Source organism: Sminthopsis crassicaudata, chromosome 2, assembly GCF_048593235.1.
Source record: "Sminthopsis crassicaudata isolate SCR6 chromosome 2, ASM4859323v1, whole genome shotgun sequence".
Lineage (NCBI taxonomy): Eukaryota > Metazoa > Chordata > Mammalia > Dasyuromorphia > Dasyuridae > Sminthopsis > Sminthopsis crassicaudata.
This window is the reverse complement of record NC_133618.1, coordinates 484,501,481-484,528,655: the sequence shown is the minus strand read 5'-3', so window position 1 is coordinate 484,528,655 and position 27,175 is coordinate 484,501,481. Positions and strand designations below refer to the sequence as shown.

The following is a 27,175-nucleotide window of genomic DNA, read 5'->3' as shown; positions in this document are numbered from 1 at the left end:
ATGTGTTGTGGGTACTTGAGTTTGTGTCTTTGTGTATAAGGGGGGAGAGTTTCTGGAGGGAAGTCACTGAGCAGTGCTTTCCTGTCTGGAATAGAAGCTACAATTCAGTTACAATCTTTCGAGTTTGATTTCATGTTGCTAGATACTTAGCCCACATATTTGAGCAAGGTCTCTCTTAGGGTTTTCATGTGACTTCTAACACATTGTCTTGAGGTTTTGTGATTCAGGAAATCTTTCTATTTAAGACTTATGTCATGTGTCAGCTGCTATACAAGGTTTTTCTTGATTCCCCCAGTTGCTGATTCTCCCCCTCCTTGATAAATTATTGTGCATATTTTATGATGTTGCTTCTCCTCAGCAGAATGTAAATTCCTTGAGATTGGGAACTATTTTCATTATTATATTCCTAGTGTCTAGCACACTGTAAATAGTAAGTGCTTAATAAATATTCTTTGAATTAGCATGAATTGAAACAATGTGCTCAAAAGTTAAGCCCAGTCTTAGGTCCTCATTGTCAGGACCAGATCATATGATTTCCGTCTGCCTATATGGTTCATCCATTCATTTATTGATTATTAAGCATCTATTGTGTGCAAGAAAATATTTCAGGCTCTGCAGAGACAGAAATAGATATCTATATTGCTCTCAATTAAAGAAAACAATGTTTCTGTTCATTTAACAAGCAATTATTAAGCACTTGCTGTGTGCAAAGAAATGTACCAAGAAATATTTCAGGCTGTAGAGACCGAGATTGCTCTCATTTGAAGAAAAACATGTACACAAATAATTCTTAGGTACAAAGCAGAGGTCTGAACAAAAGGTAAGGAGAAATCTGAGGAAAGTGAAATAGCTAGTTTTTAAAAAAATTTTTAATCTGGGGATTCAGGGAAGTCTTCACAGAAGATGCAAAACCATCTCCTTAGGGCCTAGGGCCCCAAACTTAACACAGTGAATAGAGTGCTGGGTGTGGACTCAGAATGATCTGAATTAAAATTTGGCTCAGAAACACTAGAGGTGTGACCCTGAACAAGTCACTTAACCTGTTTGCTTTAGTGCTTTTAATTGTAAAATGGGGATAACCATAGCACTATATGAAGATCAAATGAGAAAGTGTTTGTAAAGGGCTCAGCACTGTACCTGGCACATAGAAGGCACTTAATGTGTGCTTATTCCTATCCCTTTCTCTTGAGGAAAGTGATAGATCCACAGATGGAGATAGAAAGAGAATCCATTATATGTAAATAATGTTAACAAAAGCATAAACATGGGAAAAGGCAAGATGAGAATCAGGTGATTAAAATTATTTGACTGGAAGGTTAAGTGCAATGAGACAAATATGGATAGGTATGTGGAGATTAGTTTCTGACCTTTAATGTCAAGTCAGAAGTGTGTACTGCATTTGGTAATCACCAAATGTTTTTGAGCATAGGAATGACACGAGCAGAATGGTACTTTAGGAACATTATTTGAGTAGTGGCTTGAAGGATGGTTTGGAGAAGAAATAGAATGGATGCAAGAAGACCATGTAGGATTCTTATTTCAGTAATACAAAAGAGGAAGTCCTCCTGAATTAGGAGGATTATAGTGGGAGTGGAGAAGGAGGGAATAAATAGAAAAGATATTATGGAGATTAAATTGTCAATTCTTAGTTACTGATTGGATATTTGGGGTGAGGAAGTGGGTTAAAGTTAAAGATGACATCAGAGTTTCAAGTCTGGATGACTAGACCCTGAAGGATGTCATCAGCAGGAACAGAAAACTGATAGGGAGTTTTGGTGGGAGGATGATGGCTGGATACCAGCAGGCCAGTTCATGAAGCAGTGTTCCGATGCATTGATTTGAGTGCTTGTTAATAGTGGTCCTTGAATTTTGTCCAGATGAGTGGGAAGGCAGGAAGCTTCCTAAGACAATTTGCCCAATGTTTCTTCTTTAATTAAAAAGTATAAATGGGTTAAAAAATTATGTGATATGAGGACAGCCTCACAGTCTAGCACAGAAATATCAGGCATGCTGCTCTTGTCCTTCAAACCAGTTTGAAATGTAATGGGGAAATATTTTTTAAAAATAAATAAAAGTACATTAGGACATAGATAATGCTAACATGTGATTTTCTAAGTCAATATGCAGCCCATAGAGCTCTTTAGGTTTTAAAAGGATTTAATGATCCCTATTCTATTTGAACTTGACACTTGACAATCCTGGTGAACAGGATTGTTTAGGACACCAAGGTAAAATGTTACCTTTCTATATTGTACTGCAAATATTTTAAACCTTAAGATAAATAATAACTGAATTTCTAAATTTGGGACTAGAACAAAGCACATTCTTAACATGTGAAGATTCAGTTAGAATATTTAATGTTTCCTGGAAAGCATATAAATTAAGCCATAGCTCCTTCTTTCCTTCATATCCATGTCTACTCTAGTATTGGTTGGTTAAAGACAATTCCTCCTCTTGCAAGTGTGCCCCAAGTGGAAACACAGTTGTGACTGAAACCAGTGTTTGACTTGGGGTGGGCTGGATATCAGTGCTTTGTGATAACGTTTCCTCCAACCATCTCCCAGGGGAATGTGCTGCCAGTGGAAATGTGTAAGATATGTTTGGGCTGTTAGGATGGCCAAATATTCTCAATTTTAAAAAATGCTCCAGGGAAAATTTTTTTAAAACATCTGGTCTTTCCTTCGGTGGTTAGTGTATATAGGTATAGCCCAAATCAAAAGATGGCATATTCCCTGGGAAAGATTTAGTTGTTTTTAGTGGTCAGGTGCTATTTTTTCCTTCAGTGACTTATGAAGTTGCTATTTGAGACTCCAGTGCATGGGTCTGAAGCCTTGATTCTGAGTCTACCTATAAACTGAGAAAAGCTGTTTTATATATATGTGTGTGTATAGAATTCATTTGAAATCTCCCTTTTTTCAATAATTTACTATCAGCTCAATTGGCTTCCTTGTGTTGACTTTTTTTTCGCAGTTTCACTCTTATTATGCCAGTGTATCCCTGTGTTGCCTGGTAACAATGTGTCAGTGTTAATCTCTGGTCCTCTTAGTGCTGAACTCCTGCTCTTGTTCAAAACTCTGAGCTTGCCTGGGATTCATTGTTTATCAAGTGGTCCTGCTTATTGGAGTGGTGTTCTGCTAAATTGGACTCTTGTCCATGTTTGACTTGGTGGTTGGATAATGGCTAGCTGTCTTGTGAAGTGTTGGAATGCCTTAGCCTGGCATTCAGAACTCTCCATAATGAGGTCCTGACCTACCTCCCTAATCTTTTCCCAGCATTCTCATACATAAAACTTCTGTTCCAACCTGACAGTCTACTTACCATCTCCTACACAAATTATACAAAATGAGAATACTCTCCCTCTTTGCTTACTCTGTTCTAATTACTCTTTAGGTTACTTTTCAACCAGTTCCCTTTCCTATCTTGGAGTTTCAGTCTGTTTCTTTATGAAATGGAAATGTTGGGTTAGATGATCTAGCTATAAATCCTATGAACTCTTGCTTATTGAATGGCACTCATTCCTTTGCCACTTAGAAGAGAATGTAATAGAGAGGAAAGAATGCTAGAATTGGAATCAGAGAAGAGGATGGACATTGACTTTCTTTTTTTAATTTTTAATTTTATTTTATTATAGCTTTTTATTTACAAAGCACATGCATGAGTAATTTTTTAACATTGACCCTTAAAAAATTTTCTGTTCCAAATTTTCCTCTCCTTCCCCCCACATCCTCCTTTAGATGGCAGGTAGTCCAATACATGTTATATATGTTAAAATATATGTTACATCTAATACATGTATACATATGTATACAGTTATATTGCTGCATAAGAAAAATTGGATCTAGAAAGAAGAAAAAACCTGAGAAGAAAAGAGTGAAAATGCTATCTATGTTGTGGTCCACACTCATTTCCTATAGTTCTCTCTCTGGGTGTAGATGGCTCTCTTCATTTATGAACAATTGGAACTGGTTTGAATCATCTCATTGTTGAAGAGAGCCATGAACATTGACTTTCTACTGGATTGCATGGAGGGGTATTTACTTTACTCCCATGAACTAGTGAACTGGGCATGAATCTGTTATGGCCTGAGTTGGGGAGTGGCCTAGGAGGAGATGATGTACAGGGGGACGGGCAGGGAGAAAGATGGGCTGGCCTTTGTCCCAGTTGTATGAAGATGTGTCCCTTCTGTGCTCTGAGAATCCCATCTCTGCCCACTTCTCTCTGGAAATACCCCCTGCTGATAATGAAGTCAGCTGGGTGCCCCCAATTTTAATTTGGTTCTTACTGTGGAAAATACTGTCTGGGGCCCTCATGCCAAGAATTTAAAGAGCTGCTTAGTAGGTATACTCCTCCCTCCACTGTTGGCCGGACTGAGCAATGAGAGAATCCCATCAGCCTTGAATGGTTGAATTGGAGAAATCTAATTTAGAAGGTGGGAAATTTCTTGCTCACAGTATTTGGCTCCTATTAATTTGCCTTAAGCCTGCCTTGCCTCCCCTGTTCTTTCTATTTTATACTTTCTCTTCATAGAGAGTTCCTCTCCTTATTGCCCACAAAGTCCCTTAATACTTACTCCTTTAACCCTTTAGCAGATGGGATTTTTAAAATGTCATATGTTTGGTGCTGGGTTTGTTTTTGTGTTGTTCATTTTTTATAGTCATCAATCCCTTCTTCTCCAATGGTCCCTGTTGACTCATAGGGTGGAATGACAGGTGACTTAGAATAGAGCATTATTTTTAAACTGGCAGGGAGACCTCTGAGGCTGACTAGCCTAAAACCTCCTTTTTTCAAATGAGGAAATAGTCTGTAGTTACATCTATAAACATGCTCAGATTCTGATCTCCCCCCTCCCCAAACCAAGCTTTCTCTCTAAACTGCCTCTGGCCTTGCTTTAGTCTAGGTGTCTTAAAATAAGTGTGTTTGCTAAATTGATTCCATTTAGTATAGCACTGGGATTTAATCAGTTTGATAAAAGCAAAAGGTAGTTATGAGTGTTCGAGTGGGGGAAAAAATCTGTTTTTAAATAAAAGGCAGAATTATACACCTGACTTTTCTTTCCCCTTACTCCCAAATTCCCTCTTTTTCAGTCCTGCTTACTCCTCTCCCAAAGATGCCCTGGGATTCTGAAGTTGTGGGGAATGAGTGTCATTGATCCTGAGCAGTAACTGGAGAGGACTATAGAAAGAAAGTGTGGTTTCTGTTAGTTTGACAAAAATACATAGAATTCATTTTTTTATTGTTTTCAATCATTTCCAATCTTTGTGAACTCATTTGAGATTTTCTTGGCAAAGATACTGGAGCATCTTTCTCCAATTCCATTTAAGGTTGAGGAAACTGAAGGTGTTAAATGATTTGTCCAGGATCACACAGCTAGTAAATATCCAAAGTTTTACTTTATTTGAATTCAGTTCTCTCTCTCTCTCTCTCTGTCTCTCTCTCTCTGTCTCTCTCTCTGTCTGTCTCTCTCTCTCTCTCTCTCTCTCTCTCTCTCTCTCTCTCTCTCTCTCTCTCTGTCTCTCTCTCTCTCTCTCTCTCTCTCTATATATATATATACACACACACACACACACATTCACACATACACACACAAAACACACACACACACACACACACACACGCTCTTAATTTATTAGCTATCCTATTCACCATTGCAACTTCCTCAATCTTTCTATACAACTCCTCCCCCAACTTCTCCATTAAAGTTATAGTATATTAAAAAGAATATTGTATTTGGAATCAGATGAATCCAGCGTTCAAATCCTACCTCAAGAATTTAGCATCTATGTTATCATAGGGACAATTCACTATGTGAAACCGTGACTTCATCTTTAAAATGGGGATGATTCTACTTTTAATAACTGCCTTCCTGTTCATAGGATTGTAGGATTTTAGATTAGAGTTGGAAGGGACCTCAGAGTCATAGAGTAAGAGCTAGAAGGAACCTCATGTAGTCTAGTCTCCCAACAATGATCCTGAGGGTTTATAAGATTTGAATATAATGGGGGTACAGCTAGGATTCCAAATTAAATATTCTGAATTCTGATGAGATTATATTGTCAAAATAGTATGTAAATGTCCGAAAATAGTAGCATATGTTGTGATCTTTATTGATTTCTCAGTGCCTGTGCATACGTGCACTTCTATCCTAAATAAAATATTCTTGCTAGATAGATACTTGCTTATTCTGGGGCGAGGATAGTCATGGGCAAAACTGTGATTGGTACAGGGCAAATGGTGCTGGAGTTTATAGCTGAAATAGTCCCACGAGAGTACCTTTTCTTCCCAGTGTTACAGCTCAATGTTTAAGGACTTGCTCTCTGAAAAAAAGTAAACACAACATGTATTTGGGTTTAATTTTTTATTATTAACATTTTCTTTATTAGTTGTCTAAACAATTAAGAAAAACAATTAAACTAATAATTAAAATAAAAAATAAATCAAGCCTTGATTTGCAGCACTTACTGATTTCCAAGGTGTCAGGGTTCATATTGAAACTGATTCCCTCCCAAACAATGATGCTTTCTTCCCATCTTTCAGCTCCTTTTTAATGTGTTTTCTTCCTTCATTAAAATATAAATTCTCTGAGAGCAAGAAGCTCTTTTTGTTTTTGTTCTTTTTGTTTTATTTGTTTATTTGCTCTTTTTGTTTGTATTTGTATTCCCAGCACTTAATACAGTGACTACATAGTTAGAATTGAATACATTATTTTGGCCTCTTGCCTATCTTGAAATACTTTATAGCAGAAGTTTCAAATACTCGCCAGAATCAGATTAAAACATAATTTGGAAATATTTAACAAAATAAATAAAAAGATAATAGAATATAGATAATGTTAACAAGTAGTTTTCTAAGTCAGGGCCTGCAGGGATTTTTAAGTAAAATTTAGTGACTATTTCTATTGAACATTGCTGTTTCCTTCCTTGGTATCACCTTTGTTTTCTCATACTGTCACCTCTACTCCTTTTTTAGAATGTTATACTTCCATTCCCTCTCTAACCCCCAGTACAATAACATCAATAACAGTTGTAATTCTGATACTGGGTGCTATTGGTTCCATTATAGGAAGGAAAGAAAGTAGGAAGCAAGCATTTTTTGAATACCTACAAGGCACTTTATAACTGTTTGTGTTTACAACTCATTTGATTCTTGTAGCAATTCTGGGAGGTAGATACTATTATGATACTACCCATTTACAGTTGAAGAAGCTGAAGCAGACACTTGTTATTTTATTTTATTTTTTTTCAGACACTTGTTAAATCACTTTCTGAAGGTCCCATAATTAATGATTGAAGGTGGATTTGAGTTCAGGTCTCCTTGATTTCAGGTCTAGTACTTTATTCACCATGCTACCTAACTAGATGGTGATACCAAGAGTGTATTGAAACCCTCTCATATGGAATAATAAGGGATATATTCCATATAATCTCATAGGCACTTGATGCATATGAAATATAGCCCTGTTTGTGTTATCAAATGCTGCTTTGGAATGAAATTTAGTATATGATTATTGAGCATTCTAAGATCTTTGAAGGCAGAGATCATTGAAGTTTTGTGTCCATAGCTCCTGGCTCAGTGTCTGTCACACAGCAGATAGCTTATAAATGTTTATTAATTTACTAAATGATAAAGAGGAAGTCCTAGTCTAATCTCTAGCACAGGCCCTTAACTTAGCATCCCTTAGAAAATCTTTAGAAGGACTTTAAGGTGATATTGGAGGTAGATGGTTGGAGATAGGGCAAGAGAAGAAAAAGAACTGAGAGAAAAAAGGGTGGAATATTTCGGTATCAATCTAGAATTACAATCTATAGACAGGTTATAGAGCTGGGAAGATTAATGAAAGGGAAAACTTCTTAAGAGCTACTGCAAAGTGGCAGGAACTACTGCTGGGAAGTAGTGATCTTCGTATCACTCCCCACGCTTGAGCAGAGGCTTAGTGACTCCTTTTCAAGATTGTAGAAGAAATTTCACAGAGTTGTCAAAAGATATGACTTTTGAGGTTTCTTCTAGTTCTAAGTTCTGTCATATAATTTGACCCTCTATTTTCACCGATGGGAAAACTTGGATCCAACATGGGAAAGGACCTCTCCCCAATTACAAATAGGTATGGCACAGCTCAGATCAGAACAAATTCTGACTCACTAACTAGCATGTCACTACTTGTGACATTCATCTTTCCTTTTGACTTCTGGCTGTTGTTAGGTTCTGATTTATGTTAAGCTGGGAGTTCCTTGAGAGCAGGGACTGCCTTTGAATTTTCTTTGTCTTCTAGCCCTCAGTGGCATATAGTAGGTGTTTTAAGAAATGCTTTGGACTGACTGACTGACTCTTGGGTTAATTATCTGAGGACCCAAAGTTCTGTTGACTACTTTTCTGCCTTTCCTTCTTTCCTGACAACTGTCACAGACTGACCCCTGGATATTGTCAAGATACAAGGTTCCCTTCTAGGAAACCAGAGAGTACATGGGGATCTAATGCAATTCCAGGGGTCACCATACTGGAAACAAGAGACAGATTCAAGAACCAGAGATAATCTTGGGTGCAGGATTAGGCATTCAGGAAGACCAGAGCAATGGGAGCTCTGCTCAGGTTTCTGATTCTGCCATTCTCTAATTCATCTAGCTCATGTACCAAGGTTCAGAGGTAGTAACCTGTAATGCAATATGGCTGATTGCTTTTATTGTGGCTAGGACCAGTGGCTGCAGCCAAGCCAAGTTTTGGAGTACAGGGTGGGATTAATGTTTATCTACCTCTGTAACAGAAACCACCCTTTTTAGTTAGTCATCAGCTGCCAATTCCAGGTGTTTTTTCCTCAGTCCTCATGCTCTGCATCTCAGCAGCATTTGATGCTGTCAATCCTTGTGTTCTTTTGAATAGTTCCTGTTCTCTTTGGGTTTTCTAGACACTCCTCTGTCTTGCTTTTTTTTTTTTTTAACCTCCCAAGCTCTCCTGAGCCTCGTTTGCTGCTTCATTATCCATTCTCCCACCCCCTAACTCTGGATTAACCCCAAAGCTTTGTTCTGGACCCTTCTCACTTGTCTCCCTACACTCTTTTGTGATCTCATCAGTTCCCATATGTTCAATTATCATCTATATACGAATAATTCTCATCTCTATATTTCTCCTTTCTAGACCAGCATCACTAACTGCCTATTGGGCATTTCCAACTGGATGTCCCATAAGCTTCTCAAATTTATCCTATTTAAAAAAGACCTTATTCTCCATCCTCCTCTTTCTGAACACTCTTATTGAACAACTTTTCGTTGAGAGTGCCACTAGTGAGAGTGCCACCTAATTTCAAAATCTCAGCATCTTTTCCTCATTTTTTCTGTCTCTCATCCTCTCATATCTATTCAGTTGCCAAGTCTCATTGACTCTACCTCTACAATGGAGTTCTCACATCTGTTCTTTTTCTCCGCTCCCACAGCTGCTACTCTAATTCAATTCCTCATCACCTCTCATTTGCAGTAACCTCCTACTCTCCTCTCTATTTCATCTTCTACATGGCTGCCAAAATGATCATACTAACCCAGAGGCTTGACCAAGTCACTCCCTTGCTCAAAACCCTCCAGTGGCTCCCTATTGCCTTTGGGATAAAATACAAAGTCCTCCATTTGGCATTTGAAACCCTTCATAATTTGGCGGCATTCTACCTTTCCAGGCTTATTATACATTACTCCCCTTCACATTCTACATTGCAGCCAAATTTGCCTGTTTACTGTTTCTCATAGATGATATCCCATCTCCTGTCTTTGTGCCTTTGTGTTAGCTGCTCTCCACGCTTGGAATGTATTCCTCCTTCACTTCTGTTTTGTGCCATTCAAGGATCAGTCCTTTTCCCCAATTATTGGGGGCTTCTTTATTCTGAGTCAAGGGAGTAGACTGTAATGTGGACAATTGTACTAAACTGTAGCCATGAGGTATTATTCATTTTAAAGTTTCCAGATCTCTTATGGCATTTTTTTGGGGGGGTGAGCAGGTGGACAATGGGAGTGAAGGATATTGGAGGTGGGGGAAACAACTGAGTTTTGGCACCACCTATTTCTCATGGAATTTTAGGGTTTAATTTAAACCTATCTATACATAGATATGTGTATATATACACATGCAAATTTTATGAATGTCATTTATGAAAAAATAATATTTAGCTATATATGTACATGTATGTATGATTTATTCTTAGGGAAAAAAAACAAAACACATAGCTATGATGGGATCTTTTAGGATCAGTTATCCTTCAGCCACTATAAATATTTATAATTGTAACTTAGAGTCATTAGTAAAAGATTCAAGAGTGTTTGCAAAAGATTTTCATTAAAAATATTTTTTTAAAAGCTGTAGCATTTTCCCAGTGTGTTCTCTCCCCAGAAGAATCCTCCCTTATGGGAAAGATGAATGGTTAAAAAAAAAAACTCCTCGTTGATTTTTTAATGATACATTTTGGCTCTTTTTACTTATTAAAGGGACCAGCTGAAATTTGGACCATCTATCTGTCAGTGGACTCCCTGGATCACTTGAGATAAAACTCTGTACTTTTCTCCACTGGACACTTTCAGCCCTTTGCCTCCACCCCACTCCTAGTAGACTATGTTGATTCTTATTAGCAAAGAGCCCAGGGAATAGGTGACAGTTCTCTAAAATGGATTTATATTCTTGGACCACTTTATGGGCTTTTGCCATATAAAACCAGTGAATTGACACTCTGATTTATTAACTATCAGCATGACAGGATGTTCTGGATTTAAAGACATCAAATGCATCGTAAGGATTGTGGCTCCAGTATAGGATTAGACAAGTGCAGAAAGTGCCACAAATAACCATCCAAGAATAAAAAGGATAATTTAAATATGTTAATTAAATCATGTATTTTGGAAAGCAGAAACAGGGTAGCTCTGAGTGTAACTTACAGAGTGAGGCAGGATAGTTGAAGAAGTCAGAATTATTGTTGCATCCCACTCTCTCTTCCCTACAATACATTTTTTTTATTAAAGAAAGAGATTGTAAACTTGAAATTTCAGAGATGGGCACTTTACTATATAACCATAGTTGTGAGGTGACTGATAATTTTGAAGGACTCGGGATGATATTTCTTGTTACCCGGCCTTCGGTTCCTTGCTATTGTGATGGCAACCAATCAGATTTCCTGAGATGAATGTACTTGCTTAGCTTTAATGGGAGTTCTGCATGGCAGGGGGTTTGGTGAATTATGATGATAAAATAACCTTAGAATTGTACATCACCTAATTGGCAAGGAGAGAGATGTTATGATATACCACAAATGGAAACATTGATTTTTATGGCTGGAGCCCTGTTCCACTTGTATGTCGCACTACATGTGCATGATGGAAGGCTCCAGCAGCATTTTATAGGCACTGATAGGCGTTCGTGGGGTCCAGACGGGGAGAAGGGCTTGGAAGCGTGTGTCTTCTGTGGAGGGGAGTAATAGAATCCTAATAGCATTATACATCTAAATTGAAGTGTTGGTAGGCAGCGGTTTGCTATCTTGAACCACCTGCATTTTTACATCTACTCTGGAGGTAATGTGCTGCAGTGGAAATAGCCATCGATTTGGCAGCAGAGGGCCTGCGTTCAAGTCCCAGCTCTGCCTTTATTACCTCTGTGGTCTTGGACAAGTAACCGAAGTCTTTGGGCTCAGTTTCTTTATGTGTAAAATTGGGAAAATGAAGAAGCTGGACAAGATTTCCAATCAGATTTCGAAGATTCCTTCCAGTGCTAAGCCAATGATCCTTTCCTACTCTTTGCTATTCAATTATGTCTGACTCATTGAGACCCTGTTTGTGGTTTTTTTGGGCAAATATCCTGGAGTGGTTTGCAATTTTCTTCACCAGCTCATTTTACAAATGAGGAAAGTGAGGCAGATAGGATTGATTAAGGGACTTGTTCAGAGTCACACGGCTAGTAAGTGTCTGAGGCCAGTTTTGAACTCGGGAAGATAAGTCTTCCTGATACCAGACCTAGCACTTCATCCACTCCATCACCTCACTGCCTGTTTCCTATTTTGGCTGTCACTTGTCTCTCTGGTCTGGCAGTTGTGTTCTGATTGCTGCTAAGGGTAACACACATTTACCCAGTACCTGGAGGTTTACATAGAGCTTTTATCACAGCATTTTTGTGCAGCAGATAGTAAAGGCAGTTTTATTTCCATTTTATGAATGAGAAACTAAGGTTTAAAGAAGTAAAGAGCCTTGTCCATGGTCCCCCAGAAAATAAATCTTAGGGTCAGACTTCAGCTCCAGAGTATCTGATTGAAGAGTTCCTTGAAAGAACCTCTTCAGACTTTTAGCAGTCTGGGGAAGCTGCTATATCCTTTCTCAGAATAACAGGTTTAAATAAATTTCAGTTAGAGGTTAGTAAAAAAAAAAAAGACACAATTTTTCTCTCATCTAAATTTATGAACCTCTGGAAATCTCTCCATTTGGGGATCCTGGAGCTTTTGTTCTAATGGGAAAGACGCTTCCATGGTGCCTCAAACACAACTTCACATACATGATACTGGGTAGCATGTATTGTCCTTTCATGCACAGCACAGAATGAGAAAGGTGGTGAGGACATTGTGGATTTTGGTTTGCAAGGCCTTGGGAAGACAATGATGAGCCCAGTTGGGGAGGAAAGACTTCATTTGTATTATGGGGGTAATAATGCCTTTCAAGGTGGAGTTGCCAAGATGGGGATGGCCTTTTGAGACTACATCTAGTTTTAGTACCCAACATTTTACAAGTCAGAAAAATGAGATGAAATAATTTGCAAAAATATAAAACAATATTTGAATAGAGATCTTTATCATCATCATCATCATCGTTACCACCATCACTGGGGAGAAAGGGAAGGAGGTTTAATGAACCTGTAGTTAGAAAGTCTTGAATTGTAATCCTTCCTCATATATTTTACCTTTCTTTTATCTCAGGGTCATGATCTGAAAAAATGGATAATAACAACAGAACTGCTGTATAAAATAAAATGTAAAGTGCTAATTAGCAAACCTTAAAGTGTTATATAAATCTTAGTTCTTTTTGTCAACATCATTGCCATCATCTGTAAAGTTGAATTGCTAAGTTAAAACTTAGGGCAAGATTCTTGTATTCTATACATTCAACGAATAGGGCAGCTGGCCCTTTCATTCTGTGCCTCATCAGCATTCACATTGAAAAAGAAGTGGCAACATTCAAGCATCCATGAAAAATGAGTGGAACCATAACTTTTCTAATCTTTGTGATTGTGTATTCATGTTAGGAAATAAAAACCATATTTATTGTCCTTGCAATTTTTGGAGCTCTTCTTTTCACTTTGCCTTATTTCATACCAAATTTCCCACATTTTCCATCTTATCCTTGACATTATTTATGGCAACTTAGTCCTCCAATGTACTGATATGCTGCAGTTTCTTTAGCTTTTCACCAATAATTAAGCAAGCTTTTGCTGTTGTAAATAGCAACATTTCTGCGCAAGTATTTAATGTTTTCCTTAATCATTTACTTTGCAATTGCTCAGCCGAAAGGCTAAGCCCATGTGTGAGTTATTGTTATTTTTTTAATGGCTCTTGAGCAGCTGGTTCCTATGGTTTTAACTTTTTTCTTTTGTAATCTTCTGTGGTCATGGTTATTAGAAATGCAGGATGATGTTATGTCCAATTTAGAGCCTAGTTTTAGAGAATAATGTCATCCCTCTATGATGCAAGAATTTGGAGTGTGGCACCCCAATAAATTATTTGTGGGCAAATTATTTTGATAAGGAAAATAAAGGTGCATGTGCGCTGCTTTCAGTGATACATTTTAGGGGTGTTTGAATGAGGTGGGGGAAGCTGGTTCCATTTGTTAGGCTTTACCTTGCCACAGTGGTTCATGGTCATGATGAATTTTTGAGTTTGCAAGTAAAAATGTGGTTTGGGGTAGAGAGATGCTAACGAGTTTCAGCAAAACTGAGAGCTAACTATGCACATGCTGTCCACATGCTAAGGAAGATGATAAGGCAGTATCTCTGGAGGATTCACACTAAGAATTAAAGAATGCAGTTGAGAATTATTGCACTGCGTGACATAAAAAACACATAGATTAATATACTGAGAGGTGTCAAGAATAATGAGAAGTGGGAGGTAAAGTAATTAAATGTATCTTAATAAATGTGGGGCTATTCCTTTTAAAAACCTTTCCTGAGACTGCAGCGACTGACAGTGGAGTGTATTCTTCCTGTTGGCAGGTGGCCTAGGAGGGGAGCAGGAGAACGATACGAAAGGCAGCCGGGCGCTGGAAGACAGGAACAGCGTGACGAGCCAAGAGGAGAGAAATGAGGAAGATGAAGACATGGAGGATGAGTCAATTTACACCTGCGATAACTGTCAGCAGGACTTCGAGTCACTGGCGGACCTGACAGATCACCGGGCCCACCGTTGTCCTGGAGGTAATGTTAAACCCGCGCCGTGATTCTGACAGGTGGTTAGAAGGGTAATTGGACATAGCAACAGCTTGAAGCCTCAAGTGAGATTAAAGAATTAATAATGTAATTTTACAGTTAATGTAATTTTATTGTGGTGCCTTGGGTAGCCTGTGTTCACGTTTTAAATAAAATTAAAAATAAAAGCAACAGCTTTTCAGTTGGCATGCTGACAGTAATTATGATTTGATCCCCCCACCAAAAAACTAGAACTTCATAGCACATTGAGTGTGTGTGTGTGTGTGTGTGTGTGTGTGTGTGTGTGTGTGTGTTGAATATGATATATGTTTGCTCCCAATTTTGGAAGTATAATAATTAAGTGATTATTAGTGCAAAGTTAAATTGCTTAAGTGTGGAAAACTCCACAGAAGAGCTAACCTGCAGTATCAGGCAAGTTAGTAGCACTAGAGAGTGGCAGAAACTTAAACTTTTTGAATGCAAGATTGTAATGAATGAATGCTTCCTCAAAAATTGTCTTTCTTGCTTCCCTATTGCTCACCCTTTGTGTAGAAATGCGGGTGGTGGGTTTGCTGCCTTCACAGACTTGGATTCTGGCTCTTCTCTCTATTTAGTCTACGTCCTCGTTGTGGCGATGAGAGAGATGGGAAATGAGTCCCAAAAAGCCTTTTTAAACTCCAGATCAACTGGGCCTCATTTCTTAACAATGGAAAGAAACCTCATTAATTCACACTCATAATTTCTCATTCGTGGTAATTCACACCAGAGCTGGGCTGCTATTTTCCTTTATAATTATGGGACCTTTTGAACTGGGAGGGAATTTAGAGTTCATCTAATCCAAGGATTTTTAACCCGAGATCCATGAATTGGACAAGAAAAAAGATATCTTAATTTTCACTTTTGTTTAACTGATAGTTAGCATTTCCTTCAGTTATTGAAACTCTTTTGATAAGACTGATAAAGAGAGTCGGTCACACACACACACACACACACACACACACACACACACACACCACACACACACACACACATATACACACACAAATGAATACAGCCTTAAGGTCACAGAGCAGTGTTACAGTAACCTGGAACCAAGTCTGTGGACTCTGAGGCTCAGTATATCTTGCTTGAGAAAAGGGTCTGATAATTGAATTAGTGGATAAGTCCATTGAAGGGAATAATTTCAGACTGATTGTTCCCCCTCTTCTTGATGCCCCATTTGAGATATTATTGACATATCATAGAATTCAACCAAACGGTCCAGTGGGATTGGTGGATATGGGAACTTGACTCTTTATTAAGAAAGAGGCAGGAGGAGATTTGCAGCGTATGTATTGTCTTTCACAACTTATTCTGGAGGTACTCTTTGAGGTACGATGGGTACTCTTATTCATTTGATACAACACCTTTCTAGCCAGTGATGAAGTCTAAACAAGACTGTGTCAGTTTTAATCTGCTGAAGATGACTTCATTTTTTTGCAGAGGTTGGCATTTTGGTGAGATAATGTTCCCCATTAATAAGTTCTTATGTCCCAGACTCTTTGCCTAATTTACCTTTGGAGTTTTAAAATCAGCTGTTGTTGTTTGTTGTTGTTGTTGTTGTTGTTGTTGTTGTTGTTGTTGTGTGTGTGTAATGGGGAGGCTGTTAGTAGGCTTGTGGAATCTCTTTCTCCAGTGACCCCTGCCTGCCCACCATATTCTTGGCTGGGTACCAATATCCTCTTTGTGGCTATGAAAGAGATGGGAAGCAAGATGAGTCCCGAAAAGCCTTTTTTAAGCTCCAGACTATAATAATGAAAAGAAACCTCATTAATTCATACTCATAATTTCTCATTCGTGGTAATTCACACAAGAGCTGGATTGGTATTTTTCTTCATAATCATAAGACCTTTTGAACTGTGGGAAGGAATTTAGAATTCATCTAATCCAAGGATTTTTAACCTGAGATCCATGAAATTGGACAGGAAAAAAAAAAAGACATTTTAATTTTCATTGATGTTTAACTGATAGTTAGCATTTCTTTCACTTATTGAAAAGAAACTTTTGAGAAGGGGTCCGGATATACCAGACTGCTAAAAGGATCCATGACACAGAGAAAAGTGAATCTAACTTTAACATTACAGAATTAGTGGTAGAGCTGGAATCAGGTCTATGGACTCTGAGGCTCAGTATACCTTGCTTGAGAAAAGGGTCTGATAATTGAATAAAAAACATGAGTAAGATTAAGGTAGAGCTGGTTTAGCTAAGAGAAGAAGCTGTTGTTCTGCCCTTAAGGAAGTGTTCATTTATTTTCATGCAATTGATGCCCTAATTAAAAATCATTCTTATCTATTCATTAAACCAGGTCCCTTTAGGACTTCTATTAGGCAACACTTTGTTAGCCTACTTCGAGGTTTTGAATGCAGCAAAACTGCTTTAAAAAAAAAATTGTAATTCACAGCTGCCTCTAATTCTTCCCCCCTTTCCGTCTCCCCCCAAACCGTTTGCCACTGGCATATGACAAAGCCCAGGAAGGACTTTTGGGCTTTGGGGGCACCACAGTGGGGGGCTGTCTCTGCAGAAGATGAGAAATGGTAAATAAACTGTTTTAGTTTGGGTCAGTGTCACCGAAAGGCAGGGCTTTTTCTGTTGCAGCTAATCTAGCAGAGCCATTACTGCTGTTCACCTTATTGACAAATTCGGATTTCCTCCCAAATCTAAAGTAACATTGTTTGTGTGGGCCCCCCACTGTCTTGATCAATATAGGTAGTACCTACCAATACTCTTCCTCGGCCTATAATAGGACTTAACTAATGACTTCCATGGGGATGTTGGAGCTAGGATAGTCCTAAAACTCGAGAGTATTGGAAGGGAGGCAGAAATTCCTCAAAAGAATAGGGTAAACCACCTTGCATAATAGGATCCCTTAGAAATTCATTATAGCATGATAAAGGTATAACCTAGTCTGGGAGCAGCTTCTTTGACACAGACAGAAGATGCACAGAGATATTTTTCCCCCTGGGTCTTTGATTCTTAAATTCCAAAGGTTGGGCAAATTTGTGGGAAGTGTCTGTGGTGTGTGTGTGTGTGTGTGTGTGTGTGTGTGTGTGTGTGTGTGTGTGTTTAAACTGCTGCAAATCAGGGTTGGTATCCATCAGACCAATAATATGCTCTTAGGTGAGAGCTTTCTTTTTGTTGTTATATTGTTGTTTATTTACTTAGCTAATAAGAATATTGTAAATGTAGGGTCCTTCCTCTCCTCTCCCTGTACTCCCCATCCTGGGAGAGTATAACCTCCTTGAAGGAAGCAGCATTTTTGACTTTGTCTTTCCAGCTCTATGCCCAGAGCAAGCTGGGTGTCTTGTACGTAGTAAGTAATATAAAACCTTGTTGGATAAACCCCTGTTGGATTGAATAGAAATCTCCTCAACATCTGGTCCATGCTCCCTTCTTTTATTTTATTTATTGGCTAGGCTGTTGGGATTAAGTGACTTGCCCAGGGTCAATCGGCTAATAAGTGCTAAGCATCTGAGTCTGAATTTGAACTCAGATCCTCCTTACTTAGGGGCTGTTGCCATCTAGCTTCCCCCTCACCTTCTTTTAGAGAGACTGTAGGGTAGAAAAGTTAAGAGGTTTTAAAAGTGCTTGAGCCCAGAGTCAAGGGGAGCTGGGTTTGGATTTTACCAATGACTCATTGATTGTATGACCATGAACAAGTCCCTTGATCTCTCTGAGTTTCAGTTTCCTCAGATTTAAAATAAGGGGTTTGAGCTCTAGGACCCTTTGAGCTCTAAATCTGTGATCATTTGAGCTATTCCCGATAAATAAAAGTTTACTGAATGATTCTTATTTTAGGAGGAGGATTTACTTCAAATGAGATAATGTAGGTAAAGCCCTTGCACACCATAAAATCCTATAGAAATGCTAACTATTTACGTCCATCCCTTCTCACTGGAGATCTAGGTCTGCTTCTCCAGGCTGGCTGCTTCCCCCTCAAGCTGTGGCTGTATAGGATAGCTCAATAAAAGATTGTTGGTATTGGGGATGTGTTTGGCAATTGATCCAGCACCAGCAGATGCTCCTGGTTTAAAAAAAAAAAAAAGGCTATTATTGGCAGACCTACTGCCCAAGTAACCCCTGCACTGTGTACATGTGCACTCAATAGGATTAGGGTTCAGGAAATGAATTAACAGTTTTGCAAAGCAATCCTCCTTCAAACTACTACTTAAATGTCCCTTGAACCCTAATGGGTGAATCGGGTCCTGTTTTCCATAAGCTTAAATCAGTTGTGATATAATAATATCTATTTGAAAGGAAAGAAAGGAGGATAATGCCTTGGCCAGCCTGATGTCAACTGAGGTGAAGTTATAGAAAAACATGCTGAATTAGGAGTCAGAAGACAAAGATTTCAAATGTACTTGCTAGGTATGTGACCTTGAATAAGTCATTTAATGTTTTTTGGATTAAATTTCACTGTTTGGAGCCTCAGCATTCTCCTCTGCAAAATGGGGATAATAGTTCTCATTTATCTAATAATTTCTTTCTGAGTACTACTGAGTTGACAGATGTGAATGCATTTGACAAAGAAGAAAGTCCTAATGATATATGTGATCAATTCAAACAATAAACAATGAATTCAAACAATGCTTTTTGTTGCCCAGAAATACAAAGCAGATCTTGGCAGTATAAGGTCTCTTTGGCTTCCCAGGCTTCTGTCTCATTTCTTTTACAACATTGTACCCAAAAACCCTGTGACCATTTCTCTCAAGCCTTTAGCTCTCTGTGCCTGATAACCTTGCTATCTGAAGGTGGGAAATAGACTTCTACCAGTGATGTGAATGTGGGTGAAGAACACTTGGAAATAGTTTGGAATTCAAAATGTAACAACATAAAGGAAATGAAATGAAATTTGGAAACTCAGAGTTTTAAAAGATTGCTCAAACATTTGGTCACTTCCAACCAGATGGTGCTTTATAACCAGAAGCCAGAGACATCTTCCCTTATCATATTACCTGCAGAGAAGGAATGGGGGGGGGAAGGGAATATCTATAATTTTCTGCTGTAAACTGTAACAATGTGAATATGATAGATTCAGAAAATTGCATGAAACTGTATTCCTTGTCTTCCTCAGGCACTGCTTTCTTGTCTTCTTTGAGAAATCACTAAGTAAAGAAATCACTAAATCAAGAAATCACTTGACTTGAAAAAAAATGTTAACAATAATGCTAGTTTGTTTTAGGCTGAGATATAGTATGCTAAGTATTAGTCTCAGAATGAGGGAGGCCTGGATGTGAATTCTGGCCCTGTCCTTTAGTGGTTCTGTGGCTTTGAATCCATCTGCTCAGACCTCAGCTTTCCTGTTTAGCAAAGGATGCTAAAATTATTTGGAAATATCTATCATGTTGAAGAAAGCATTTTTTCTTTAAACAAGGCACTATAGAAATAGGGACAATTGAAGCATGTTAATTCCAGGTTGCTGTTTTTAGTAATATAGGATAGTGATAGAGATACCTATTCTTTAGATACTATTTCTTTAGTATTGGGACTCAGCAGTATAGAAACTCCCTCTCCCAAGGTAGCTAAGACAGCATCTAGTCTTAGAACTGTCCAAAGCACTAAAAGGTTAGGTGACTTGTCCATTGTCATTCAGCTTGTCTGTGTAAGAGAGGGCACTTGAACCCAGTTTTTCATAGATCCTGGAATCCATGGATTTTGTAGCTCTCTACCTCCTGGACAACTTTGCCTGTATTGATAATTATTATATATTATAAAATTGTGTTAATAATATACCAAGATTAATACAGTGCCATACAATAATTTTATCAGAGGGCAGGTCTTGGAGTTAGGAATATTTGGCCTCAGTTCCATCTCTAATACTTATTAATTTGGGGCAGGACATGTAACCTCTCTGAGCTTTTGGTCATTTCCCCATGATTTATACTAGATGTTACAAATGCATTGGGATCTATTTTAAAGTTCCACCGAAGAAATTGCAGATCTTGATGTAACAATTATGTAACAAAAATATCTTGTTGTCTGTACTATATTTCTCTAGGTTCTAGTTTTGATTTTGCTGCTAAATCCCTTAGGTAAGTCATTATTTCTCTTTAGATTTTCTTTTTCTCATCTTTAAAATGAGAAGTTGGACTATATTAGTTAGATAAAATCTTAAGAAAATGAGGGTTTATTATTCTTTGGCATTTATTTAGAATGTCCTTTTTCTAGGTACCACTAGCTGGATGCTGCAGTGGATAGAGCACTGACCTACAGTCAGGAAAATCTGAGTTCAAATCTAGTCTTACTAGCTGGGCAAGTCACGTCACCCCTGTTTGCCTTAGTTCCTTATCTGTAAAATGGAGGTACACTGGAGAAGGAAATAACATTCCAATATCTTTGTCAAGAAGACCTCATGGGGTCACGAAGCGTTACTGATCAACAATTTAGACTATTGTTTCTAGGAATGTGTCATAGAATCAGAAGATTTCTGTCCTAATATTAAGTTACATTAAATCTATTTAGAAATTTTTGTTTACTATTTTCCTCACTTTGAAATTAAACTTCTGTTTGATTCCTGGGGAGGAAAGAAAAAAGGACAATTTTGTTTATTTTTTATTTATGAAATATAACAAGCATTCCTTAACATAGGAGAATAAAAAAAATGCATAAGAAACTGCAAATCTATTAAAGTTGCATTGAATCTTGTCTAATTCTTGCCACAAGTAGCAGGACAGTGTAGTTAGTTGATAAAGAGGCTGTGCTTAGCTGGATTAAAAATTCTACCTCTAATACATAACACTCTGTGATTCTGAGCAAGTCCCTTAATTTCAGTACCTTAGACAATTCTCTGAAAATATAAATTGAAAAACATTGGTGTCATTATTGCCTACATCAATGAAATCATAGGTTTGGTAGGTCTGATTTGAAATAGTAATTCAGAATTGGGAAAAAGAGGACCTGAGCAAAATTTACCTGAGCCCAATTCAGGAAGGAGTTTGCTTAGTTGTTTTTTTCTTTTCTTTACTTTTTTTTTTTTTTTTTCTTTAAGTGTGAAAAAGGTTGCAGAGGGAATGTTTAAGCTACCTCAGAGGACAACCTATTTTCAATTACTTTAGAAAATACTTAAATAGGAAGCCTGAGGCACTTTCTATTCAGGTATAGCAATATTCCTAAATGATCTCAGATGTTTACATACATTTACTAGGCTAATTACCAATAATTTGTAACCTATTCATTTAAGTAGGTCCCCTAAGGATCTCTATTTGGCAACAGCTTGTTAGCTTAGTTTAAGTTACAAAGTTTTAAAGCCCTTTAAAACATTTTATTTTGGTTCATATCTGTCATGGGCATTGGGAACTCATAGTTTATGGTCGTAGAAAGCTATCTGTGACAATGAAAGGTTGAAAGAATTTTTTCTTGGTCAACTGAGCTAGGCAAGACCTGAACCCCAGATCTTCTTAACTCCAAAACTAGCCCCACTACTTTCTCTCACTAGAGCAAAACACTACAATCATTTATCTACCTTGAAAATGTCCTAAATTTTCTAGTTATTTTTTGAAGTTCTTGAAAATTGTACAGTTGTTCTCTAAGGTAGCTAAAACATTGCCTTTGCACTAGGATCTGATGAAGATTCAGTGTCTAGCCTTGTCATCTAGAATATTTGGAGTCATCTTTAAAGATAGTGAGCAATTCAGACATACACATTGCCCAACTCCAACATACATACTAAATTTAGATTGCATTAATGAAGTTTGATTATGTTAGTGTTGCATGTGGCTTTTGACAGTAATAATGTCTGCATCATTTTGATGTCATGATCCCTTATACATGGTAGATACTTAATAAATGTCTATAGAATTGGATCGTTCTAGCCCTGACAGAATTTCTTACACTTTATATTTTCAGCTCTCTAGTCTAGTGGGTTGGAGGTGGTGTAAAAAACCAGTTTCTACTTGTTTCCTACCTCAGGTCCCTGTTTGGATTAGAAATTGATGTAGCTTTACCCAGGAATATATCTGGTGAATTTAGAATGGAGATGTAGATGGAAAGCCATCTCTCCTTTGTACATTTCAAGGGTTTTTCTTTTGCTCAGAGAAACTTGAATTCTGGGCTTAGAGAAATAACAACAACACACACACACAAAAAGGATAAAGGAATTAATTTTTTAAAGTGTCTTTTTTGCCTGATTGGAACTTGGGAGTATTTTCCAAAAAACACTTCTGAACAACACTCCTCCTTTTGCTGGAGAAAGTGAAATTATGTTGAGTCAAGAGCCAGAGGAGAAAGTTAATTACACACCTAGTTTATACAGCTGTGGCCAAAGTGACCTCTGGGCTCTAATTACTAGGTTTGGTGCTGTTTGAATAGCCTCATCTTGGCCAGAGCCTGAGTCCTTCCCGCTAACCTGGCCATCCCTGCAATTTAAGAGTAACAAATTTCCCCTTTTCCTTTGTGTAAAACTGACATGCTCATGCCTTTTTCACAGGGCCAAGGGGCAGTTTTTTCAGCTTGGCAGCTCATGTGTAGGGCTTCTCCATGCAAATCAATCATTCAATCAGTCAAAAACCAAACATTTATTAAGAACCTACTATGTGTCAGGCACTGAGTTTGTGACTGGAAATAGAAAGACAAAGATGATGTAGTTCCAAGTGAATTAGCTTTACAATCAGGGACCTAGGTTTGAATCCGGAGTCTTTTTCTTGATATTTTTGTGAATTTAGGCAAGTCATTTAATTTGGCATGGGGAAGTGCTGCTGCAATCAATGCAAGTTTAACCATAAAATACTATTAAAAGAGTGAAATTGGAACAGGGAAAACTTAATTTTTAGCTCCATATTTCTTATTAGGTCTAAAAAAGGATAATTCATCTTTAGATAGGTATTTAATATTTCTAATGTATTTTCTGCATGCTAAGCATGTGAAGCAGATAGCAGAAACATTATCTACATTTCAAAGATGAGGAAGTCGAGTCTGGGATTATTTAACTTGACCCTGGTTTTACAGCTAATAAGTGTTGGAGTCTATGTTTGAATCCAGACTCAGTGTTCTTTGAAATACCAACTTGTACCAGGGATAAGGAAGGGCAGAACAGTTGCCTTCCTCTTGATTGATTAGAGTGTTTTCTCCTATTCTGTGAGTTTCTTGGTAACCCTTACTCAGCACATAGTATGTATGCACTCTACATGTGCAAATAGCTGAGCATGATAGCGATCTTCATGTTCTATATTTGAGGGATTGTCCTATGAAATATACTTGGCTTCAAGAAGCACACCAAGAGTCATTGGGTGGCAGATTTATGGTTAAAGTTGCATTCAGTGATAACTGGCTCTTTGTCACTTTGTTTGGGGTTTTCTTGGTAAAGACACTGGACTGGTTTGCCATTTCCTTCTACAGCTCATTTTACAGATGAGGAAACTGAGGCAGTTAAGTGACTAGTCCAGGGTCACACCACTAATAAGTGTTTGCTACCAGATTTGAACTCAGGGAGAATCCAAGCCTGGCACTCTACGCACTATGCCACCTAGCTATCCTAAAGATCCCAGTAGGCAGATAGAAAAGCTTTCTAAGAATGACAGTTATTCTGAGTAGTGAGACTCCCCGTTGTTGGAAGTGTTGGAGAAGTGGCTGGATGATCTCTCTGGCAGGAGGCTGGAGACAGTGGCCAGCCTGAAGGGCTTGGGCTGGCTCCGAGATACCTCAATTCTGCCATCACATAAAGCGAGGCACACCTGGGATGTGAGCGGGCGCTAGCGTGTGGCCATTTGGAAGAAGAGCGGAGGACTGGGGTAGGTGGTCAGTGTCTTTGTCCTGCAGGGTGAGTGTTGACACTCTCTCTAAATTGCCTGCTTGTGAGAGTAATCGTTTTCCATTACAAAGCCTTCTGGAAAGTCGTGCAATTGTGGTGTGTCTGTGGTTCAGAATTCAGTCTTTGGGTAGCAGCGCTCCAGGTCTCCGGTGGTAAATCTGTTGGGGAGTTAGTTTTCTGAGGCTAGTTTCATTAACCTCCTTTGAAGAGTCCAGATTTATGAAATGTCACCACCTTGGCTCAATTACACAAAGCAAATCCTGGTATCACATTTTTGGAGTTATACATCTCACAGAAATTGGATAACAAATCTGACAATATAGAAAGCACGAGCTAACTTGCGAAGAACCAGTAGCTCAGTCTTGATTTCCATGGAAAAAATAACACACATAACCAACATTTCTTGAAGAGTCAGTATGATGTTTGGTAGGAGAAAAAGCATTGACCCTAAGAGGCCAGAGTTGAAGTCTTTGTTGTCTACTGGATTTTGTGACTTCAGGCAAGTCATTCCCCCTCAGATAAGACCTCAGTTTCCTCATCTGTAAAATTCTAGGTGGTGCAGTCCATGGAGTTCTGTGTCAGAAAGACCTGAATTTAAATCCATCCTCAGATACTTCCTAAATATGTGTTTGAGTTTTGAACTTAGACACTTAGCTAGGCAAATCACTTCACCCTGTTTGCCTTAGTTTCCTTATCTGTCAAATGAGCTGGAGAAGGAAATGGCAAAACCCACTCCAGTATCTCTGCCAAGAAACCCATCCCACATTGTGAGGGATCTGTCTCAAGTGAAATGACTCAACAACAATCTTCTTCATCTGTTAAATGAGAGCAGTTTCAACTATAGGATTTCTAACCCCTTAGTCTTCCTTACTTCAAGAGAGCCAGTGATGTGAAATGAGCACTGATTCTAGAGTTCTAGGTTCTTGGTTTAAATATTGCCCCAGCTACTCACTGTCTTTATGGTAGCATCAAGGTCAAGCTTCTTTGGGGCTCAGTTTCTTCATCTATCATTTGGGAGGGATGTAGTCCAGGGCTTCTTGTTTTCTGTTGACCATCTGGTAAAATGTATGGGCTCTTTCTCAGAAGAATGTTTTAAATGAATAAATTAAAATAGATAGGATTACAAAAGAAACTAAGTATACTGAAATACAATGATCTATCTATTATCTATAGCTATACTTAAATGTAAAGTTAAGTGTATGTTAAGAACCCCTGCACTAGACTAATCAACCAGAAAGCATTTATTAAATGTCTGTTAGGTATTGGGGCTACAAAAAATAAAAATGAAAAAGCCACTGCCTTTGAGGAATTTATATTTTATTGGGGGAGACAACATGAACAGATGATCTCTTAGGTCCTTTTCAAGCTCTAACATTTTATGAGGTCCCTGAAGCACCTTGAAACCAAAAAGTCATCCTCACACAGCTGGGTATTTGTTACTTTGACCATTTTCTGAAGTGTTGTTGGGTTTTCCAGATTCTTTCATGTATTAGAACAGAATCCAGGTGAAATATCTGGTATCATTAATGTATTTCATGAACAAGCTAAGTGACACAATGATTAGGATGCTGGGACAAGAGGCATAAGACTCCAGTTCAAATTCAGCCTTAGATGCTTACTAGTTGTGTGAACCTGATCAAATCAGCCTTGGTTTTCTCAACTATAAAATGAAGATCATAATAGCACTTAGCTCTCAGGGTTATTGTGAGGCTCAAATGAGTTAATGTTTTTAAAGTGCTTGGTATATTATAGCTGCTTAATAAAGTTTCCCTCCCTCCCTCCTTTCCTTCCTTCCTTCCTTCCTTCCTTCCTTCCTTCCTTCCTTCCTTCCTTCCTTCCTTCCTTCCTTCCTTCCTTCCTTCCTTCCTTCCTTCCTTCCTTCCTTCCTTCCTTCCTTCCTTCCTTCTCTTTCTTTAAGAGGCATATCTGCCTAATTTCCTTTCTATCATATCTATCCCAGTCCCTCATTCAAAAAAATGAATGGGACTTTTCCCCTGTCCTTATTTTACCCAATGAGGGGTGATAAAGTGCTTATTCCCTTAGGGAATCATCTAATTTAGCAAATATTTATTTAGCATTAATGCACTAGGCTCAATGTTACACAAAGATGAAAAATGACATTGTTTCTACCCTTGTGCTGCTTCCACTCTACTAATTATAATCAGTGAAAGCCAGTAAGAGGCTAAATATTGGCTAGTGACTTTTAAGAGCATAAGGGGAGGGCTTATTCCTCTAAATGAAGGCTGATGGAGTGCATTTAAGGCTAGGATATCTATTTGGTTCTATCTGATAGTCATAAATGGTCACTGAAACATGGCTCATGAGGATACCTTCTACTCCTCTCTTCTTATGAGCACCAAATGCGCAAGTGACATGCAGTTTATTTTTTCTTTTCCTCCTTCTTTCAAGCAGAACTTAGTTTTTCTTTTCTTTCTTTTTTCTTTTTAACTTCTACCATTTTGTCCCGCCCAAAATTTTTAGCATGTACCCTATTAACTAAAACAGACAGAAAGGTGGAGTCGGAGCTCCTGTGAGTAGAGTTCTCACATGGCAACAAATTTGGGGTTTTAGGTCATGGAATCAGAGGATTGTAATTTTAGAACTAGAAGGAAATTCAGAGGCCATAAAGTACAATCACCTACTTTTGCAGATGAAATCTCTCCTGACCCAGAGAAATGAAATTACTTTTCCAAGGTCATACCAATAGAAAGTGTCAGTCTGAATTTGAACCCAGAATCTCTAATGCCAAATTCTTTACTTTTTTCTTTTATCTTGCTGCCAGAAAATAATGTGGGATCACAAATTTTAGATCTAGAGGGACTCTTAGAGGCTAGTGAGTTCAACCCCTTCATTTTATGGAAGAGGAACTGAGGCCAGGCTAAGTAACTTGCTTTCAGTTTCACATGTAGTAAAATATTAGACCCATGAACACTTGTGCTAATCAATTTCACCATTCAACACAGGATTTTAAATTATCATTATTATCTTAGGTGG

At 38.2% G+C, this 27,175-nt stretch overlaps 1 protein-coding gene across 2 annotated transcripts in view; it reads left to right on the top strand.

The window, feature by feature from the left end:
• The window catches only part of ZNF423 (zinc finger protein 423), a 403,307-nt gene that overhangs the window by 123,335 nt on the left and 252,797 nt on the right, over positions 1 to 27,175 (top strand). For both annotated transcript variants that reach the window (XM_074293331.1, XM_074293332.1), the window contains exon 3: positions 14,209 to 14,409. In XM_074293331.1, the coding sequence (XP_074149432.1) occupies positions 14,209 to 14,409 (201 nt within the window). The remainder of the gene's footprint in view (positions 1 to 14,208; positions 14,410 to 27,175) is intronic.